Raw genomic sequence first — 6,690 nt, 5'->3', positions numbered from 1 at the left:
TTTCTAAGACACGTCAAGAGAAACTGCTGTGAACTGCTCGAACCCTCCTTTATATATCCGCGGAGCGAGCGGGACGGTTCATGCCAGACCAACCAGAATAGAAGCCTCCAGCAGAGCAGCGGAGCACGGCCTGCACTTTCCTCCAATAAGCAGCGAGTAGTCAGGCGGTGGGTCGCGCCTTTGGGCGGCCCTGAGCTCCAGGAGGAGCCTCTCACCAATCAGGACCCGGGGATCTGAAGCAGCGTCACCATTTCACGGCTGGCTCCGCAGTTTAAAAGCAGAGTGTCGCGTCTCTGCCTCACATTTCCTCCCGATCAGAGAGACAAGAAACAAAATGGCAAGAACCAAGCAGACCGCGCGTAAATCCACCGGAGGCAAAGCCCCCAGGAAGCAACTGGCCACCAAGGCTGCTCGTAAGAGCGCCCCGGCCACCGGCGGCGTGAAGAAGCCTCACCGTTACAGGCCCGGTACCGTGGCTCTGAGAGAGATCCGTCGCTACCAGAAATCGACGGAGCTGCTGATCCGCAAGCTGCCCTTCCAGCGCCTGGTCAGAGAAATCGCTCAGGATTTCAAGACCGACCTGCGCTTCCAGAGCTCCGCTGTCATGGCTCTGCAGGAGGCCAGCGAGGCTTACCTGGTCGGCCTGTTTGAGGACACCAACCTGTGCGCCATCCACGCCAAGAGGGTTACCATCATGCCCAAGGACATACAGCTGGCCCGCCGCATCCGCGGAGAGAGAGCTTAAACTGCTGCTGCTCCACTGACGATAACAACGGCTCTTTTAAGAGCCACTTCACTGCACTCAAGACAAAACTCCTCCGCTGCCCTCACTAGTTACTGACTGTTCATACATATAATACACTGTAAATAACTGACTGCAGAGTTTAAAGTAAATATATCGCCAATAAAGTTCCCATCAAAGTAGTCTAATTTCTGTAAAGTAACTACAGTATATTACAAGACATCTTTTTACAGGTTTAAACATTTAACTGTATTTTAGCTTTACAACATTGCTTTAACAGTAAACAGCTTTTAGTATTTCACAATACTATATACAAAACAGTGTACAGTTAAATATTTGTTACATTAGTAGCTTTGCAAATAATACACATTGGAAAGTATGCAGGCTAAGACCCGTCTTGCTATTAATCCAATATTCATTAAAATTGCTGCTTTCACTTCACCTGTTAAATGGAACCATGGTCAGAGCTGCAATGAAATAAAATGTTTATTTTAACTGAGTTGAGTTCTAAAATACATGTGTAAACTTTAAGATCCTGAGATGACCTTGCTTTTTCTGAGAAACTGATGCAAACATTTATCAAACAGTTTAAGTTATTTAAAAAGATGCCTTTAGTAAAACATTCCAATTGTTTTGAAAGACAAACATGTCCCCCAGGGATTGGAGCCCTTATAAATATGTGAAATATTTGCAGCCTTGAACATAATTGTAACAGTGGCATTACAGGCCTTCATCAACAGAACATTCATACCCCACTGATATAGACTGGAAATAGAAAAGATGAAGTATTACTGAATGCTGTCAACACAAATATCACTAGTATCAGGACACTATTATTTCACTGCAATTATATTGACAATTGGCAATTAATGACAAACAGTCAACAGGTTCCATCATCAAATGCAACAGAAACAATCGACCACATCGAATAAATGCAAACACCAGATCAAACCTAAATAAAACTGTTGAAGTGCAGCACCTAAACATAAAAAAACAGCTCTTTCCATGGTCCTGATACAATTTACATGTTCTGAAGTTATCCAAGTTTATAGTTTTATTTTTATACAGTTAAAATATATGTTGTAGTGTGTGTCTGCTGGTATTTATTTATATTCTGCTTTGGGTCTTTGTGGCTTGTTGTTTGCGACAGTTGTGGAGCCTGTAGTGCAGGTTAGTGCACATGCGTAGTTTTATATTGTTGACCGCATTGATATCGTCTGGTGTCCGCGAAGTCTGCGAAGGAGTGGATCAACACAAGTTCTTGACAGTGACACCGTGATATATGATAATGCGACCTGCAACGGGCAGTGTGACGATGGACATGTAACGGATACTTGGACTTTACGCATCACCAAGTCGGTAATGGACAGAGATAAGGTGTTTTTAAAAGCCGTTTGCTGGAACCGTGCAAATAAACCCTTTCAAGTTTTTCCCTGCCTCCGGTTGAAGTGTGTTGCCACTGGGTTTTCACACCAGGCCAGAAGTATATCTGTTGGACATGAGTCAAACTTGATTATCACTCTGCAGGCTGACATTAAGTGGCCTATTGAAACGTGGAGCGAGGTAAAACAGCCAATACACCTGATGCTACCTGATTGGGCTGCAGGGACCGCCTCATGCTACAGGTAGTGACAAGGACACTAGCAGAACACAAAACTAGAGAAGAATCAGTCAGGAAGGATGAGGAGAGAGCAAATGTCTGTGACCACCACATATAAAACTGTTCCCTTTCTGTTGTTGTCTTGCTTTTGCCTCTTCATTGCACCTGTTGTCACTTTCATTTGCACCAAAACAGGTGAAATTGATTCACAATCACTTGTGCTTCCTAAATGGACAGATTGATAAACCTGAAGTGGAACTGACTTGGTGTTTTACTGTGACCATTAAGTGTTCCCTTAACATTTAGAGCTGTGTATTTATCAGCTTACTTTAGTTCAGTTTGTTTTAAATGATACTAATGTGATACTAACATAAATAATAATAACATATATACTTTCAGACATCTTGCATTTCTTAACCCCCCAAATGTTCCAGTTGAGCTCTACAGTTCAACCTCTGTCAGCAGCAGAATAATGGACTCATGAACATGGAGACACTCCCACGTGCTGTTACACTGACGCTCAACATTCAGCCAATGACAGAGAGGGAACGGCACAGATATATTTACATGTGATGTGTTCAAATACAGCCTGGCCACTGACGTCTGAATTAATTTGATCAAATAATACCGTGACGATGCCTGAACCAGCGAAGTCTGCGCCCAAGAAGGGCTCCAAGAAAGCGGTGGCGAAGGCCCCCGGTAAGGGCGGAAAGAAGAGGAGAAAGTCCAGGAAGGAGAGCTACGCCATCTACGTGTACAAGGTGCTGAAGCAGGTCCACCCCGACACTGGGATCTCCTCCAAGGCCATGGGCATCATGAACTGCTTCGTGAGCGACATCTTCGAGCGCATCGCCGGTGAGGCCTCTCGTCTGGCTCATTACAACAAGCGCTCCACCATCACCTCCAGGGAGATTCAGACCGCCGTCCGCCTGCTGCTGCCCGGGGAGCTGGCTAAACACGCCGTGTCTGAGGGCACCAAGGCCGTGACCAAGTACACCAGCTCCAAGTAAACGACTCTGTGGAGACATCACATCAAAGCAACGGCTCTTTTAAGAGCCACACACTTTCTCTATGGAGACAAACTGTCCTGACTCTAACGACATGTCCATCAATATTAAAACAGCCACTTTAAACTAACACTGTAACTGTGGTTAATTACATCATGGTTGAATTTAATAATTGGGGATCATATTGAAGTAGTTCTGTGTCCACAGGGACAATATATTATAATGACGGATGTATTTTTATAGTGCAGTAATACACTGGTGTATAGAGGCTGCCAATGGTTATCGATTTATGATCTTTTTAGTACACAACATACCCATATATTAATAGTCCACATTAGCTCCAAAACATCCATTCAGAGCAGCGCACCTAAACACAACAAACAGCTCTGTCCATGGTCCTGAAACAAGGTATCCAATTTAGTTGGTTAAAATTATACTGTTAAAAATTACAGCCTTTTTCAGACGTGGTTTTATCTTTAGCTACAAGTTTGTAAACACGCCTACACAGGGTCATTGTCATTGTTGGAAAAACTAGTCAGAATAGGGTTAGAGAGGTTTACATACAAAGAGCCATTATGATTTGAAAGAAACTCTTAAATCTGAAAAACTAAATTGCTATTAATTTACACGAGCACTGGGTGTAAATGAACATATGTGGACACACCCAAGCAGGGCCTTAGAAAAGATTTGAAAAACAATCGTCAGGTGGGGGTTACTTAGATTTACTTTCAAACAAGATCTATTGATATTTGCAGAAAACATTTATTTCGCAAACCTTTTTTTTCTTAGAAAACACATGGAGTTCATGTAGCAGCCATTTTCTGTTCAGCTTGATGCTAACAAACTACTTCAAGAGAATGAAATGATATAAACATTCTAAACCATTTCCTTAGATACATTTGACATATAGTGGTTGTGACACAGGAAATATTAACAAGTTTTAAATATTCTAAAACTATTAAACTTATCTGACCCTTTCTGCCATGGATGCACTCTGCATAGGTGGAATATGAGAATGGATCCTTCAGAGTGACTGCTGTCGCTAATATTGGCTGATTTTATTACATTTTAATGAATGTCTAACGGTGTTGACAAAAAACTGGGAAACAACTTTGAAACCTTACGAAATGTGCAGGTGTCACTAAAGATCAATTTGGCTCTAATAGGATATATACATTTTTCTCATGTGTAAATAAGCTTGTTTTAATCATTACAAAATACTTGTATCCATTTTATTGCATATGAATATCTGAAGCCTTCTCTGTGGACATGATGTTGTAAATGTAGTGGGAAGACTGTGTGATAGATTTGATATAATAATAATTCAATTAAATTGAAAGGGATAAGAATGTTCTATTGTTAATCCCTCATAACATCTACAATTGAAAAATATTTTAAGTTTTTAACCGAATAGCAGTTTCTACTGCAGGACGTGTTGTCCCATGTGTCAAGAATCAGTGATCTGTGTTATTCATGAGGAGAAGGTGGTGATAATTGTATTTGTAAAGAAGCTCATGAAATCATTGCTCCTCAGAGTTAGAGGAATAGATGGATCAGTAGAACTATGACTCTCTGTCATTTCTCAGTGCTTTCTTGTTATATATCATGCTATCTTTCCAGGCCAGGTGAAAATCATCTTGGTTGGTGGAACGCCACTTCCTGTCCAGCTTCTGTGATGTCTGTTTTAAAACACGTATTTGATAATTATACCATGGAGCTAATCTCCTCTGGTTTACTTTCTTATTGTTCAGCAGGGCGACAGTGTCAAGGGTTGTTTTGTTATGAGGATGCTGTACATTTAACAAAGTTATTAATTAGTGTTCATTCACATGTTGAGTTAAAACAATTGAGTCTACTAATGAATTAAATGATGAACTAAGACTGGTCACTGGTCACATAAATGAATGTTGAAATCACCTATTATAATGAGTTTATCTGTCCTAAGAACTAGCTCAAGGAGAAATTCAGAGTGAGGGGCCGAAGATATGGATCTTAGAAAAAAGGTTTAGTGATGACGTCCTTAATGTTAACATGGAATTATAAACCACTTACACTTTTTACTTTTTACCCCACAGCCACCAATTTGACAAAACAGTTTCACACAGTAGTTCAGATCATCGGCTCTGTTATGTTTATTACCTTGTTTTGTAATTACAATGACTTCAAATAACATGTAATAATGTCAAAAACACATCTATTTTAATTAGATACAAGACGGATTATTTTAGTAACATGATGAATTCACGACTCAGAACAAACAAGTAGCTGCAATAAAACAGGAGCAGCTGAGCTACTGGAAAACAAAGCTTCTGAAAGGACATGTAGGAGAGTTCATCTGGTAGTGGACGTTGTTCCGGTTCACATATCTGGAGAGCGGTGCCATCTCTTGGCTTCCTGATGTTACTTCAGTATAAATATTACTTGTGTGAAATGTTACTACATCTTCTCCCAGAGCCGCCCCTCGGGGAGCATGAGTGCTCAGTGTGAGGAAGATGCTGTGAATCCTTCGATCACACAGGGTCTCCTCTCTCCCTCATTTCTCCGCTGTCACCCCAACCGGTCGAGGCAGATGGCCGCCACACTGAGTCTGGTTCTTGAAGTTTCTTTCTGTTAAAGGGGAGTTTTTTTCTTCTCTCCACAGCCGTCAGTGTTTCTCATTGTGAGAACCGTTGGGTTTCTTAATAATTTGGTAAGGTCTCTGTAAAGTGCCCTGAGATGTCGTGATTCTGAGCTATAGAAATACAATTGAATATATATATATATATATATATATATATATATATATATAAGGAATGTGATGAGTCTGTCAGGATCACATATCACAATCAAACAATCTAAAAGTAAACTTATGTGATGTAAAGCTGAAATCGTCATTTTTCTAAGCAGCCACCCACAACTTCATTACTTTACTCTTTATTATGCATGTGTGTATATATATAAACAGTTTTTAAGTGTCACTTATATATTTTGCAATTAAAGACACAAGGAAACTACGATAAATATATAGTAAGAGAATAAATGTGTTTCAACAAAACAAATATGTAATTTTAACAAAGAACACTTTTCAAGAAGAAGTATAGTATATGATGTAAATCTGAAATCGTTGCACATCATGTTACATGGTGTGTGTGTGTGTGTGTCAGTAGTAATCTGCTTCTCCTTCACACAGAGTCTAAAGATATGTTTTATATCACTTGATAGTATTTTATGTTTTGATATTAAATAACTTCTTAATCTTGATATTGTAAGAAATAAATATTTAATATCTTTCTATATAACTTGACTCCCTTTAGTTAAGAACTGTCTCTACATATTTATTGTCAGTGATGATGATTGATGAG

At 40.0% G+C, this 6,690-nt stretch overlaps 2 protein-coding genes across 2 annotated transcripts; both read left to right on the top strand.

Moving 5' to 3' along the window:
* Positions 1–75: 75 nt before the first annotated feature.
* LOC117756241 (histone H3) lies at positions 76–792 on the top strand. The gene is made up of 2 exons (XM_034576663.1): positions 76–159; positions 196–792. The coding sequence occupies exon 2, from the start codon at positions 335–337 to the stop codon at positions 743–745; it is 411 nt and encodes a 136-aa protein (XP_034432554.1). The 5' UTR covers positions 76–159; positions 196–334; the 3' UTR covers positions 746–792.
* Positions 793–2,955: 2,163 nt separating this feature from the next.
* On the top strand, positions 2,956–3,466 carry LOC117756266 (histone H2B). The gene has a single exon (XM_034576691.1). It carries the CDS (start codon positions 2,978–2,980, stop codon positions 3,350–3,352), a length of 375 nt encoding a protein of 124 aa, XP_034432582.1. The 5' UTR covers positions 2,956–2,977; the 3' UTR covers positions 3,353–3,466.
* Positions 3,467–6,690: the final 3,224 nt, after the last annotated feature.

The sequence above is a fragment of the Hippoglossus hippoglossus genome, chromosome 22 (assembly GCF_009819705.1).
Source record: "Hippoglossus hippoglossus isolate fHipHip1 chromosome 22, fHipHip1.pri, whole genome shotgun sequence".
Classification (NCBI taxonomy): domain Eukaryota; kingdom Metazoa; phylum Chordata; class Actinopteri; order Pleuronectiformes; family Pleuronectidae; genus Hippoglossus; species Hippoglossus hippoglossus.
Note: the sequence above shows the minus strand (reverse complement) of the source record. Positions and strands in the feature narration are given on the sequence as shown.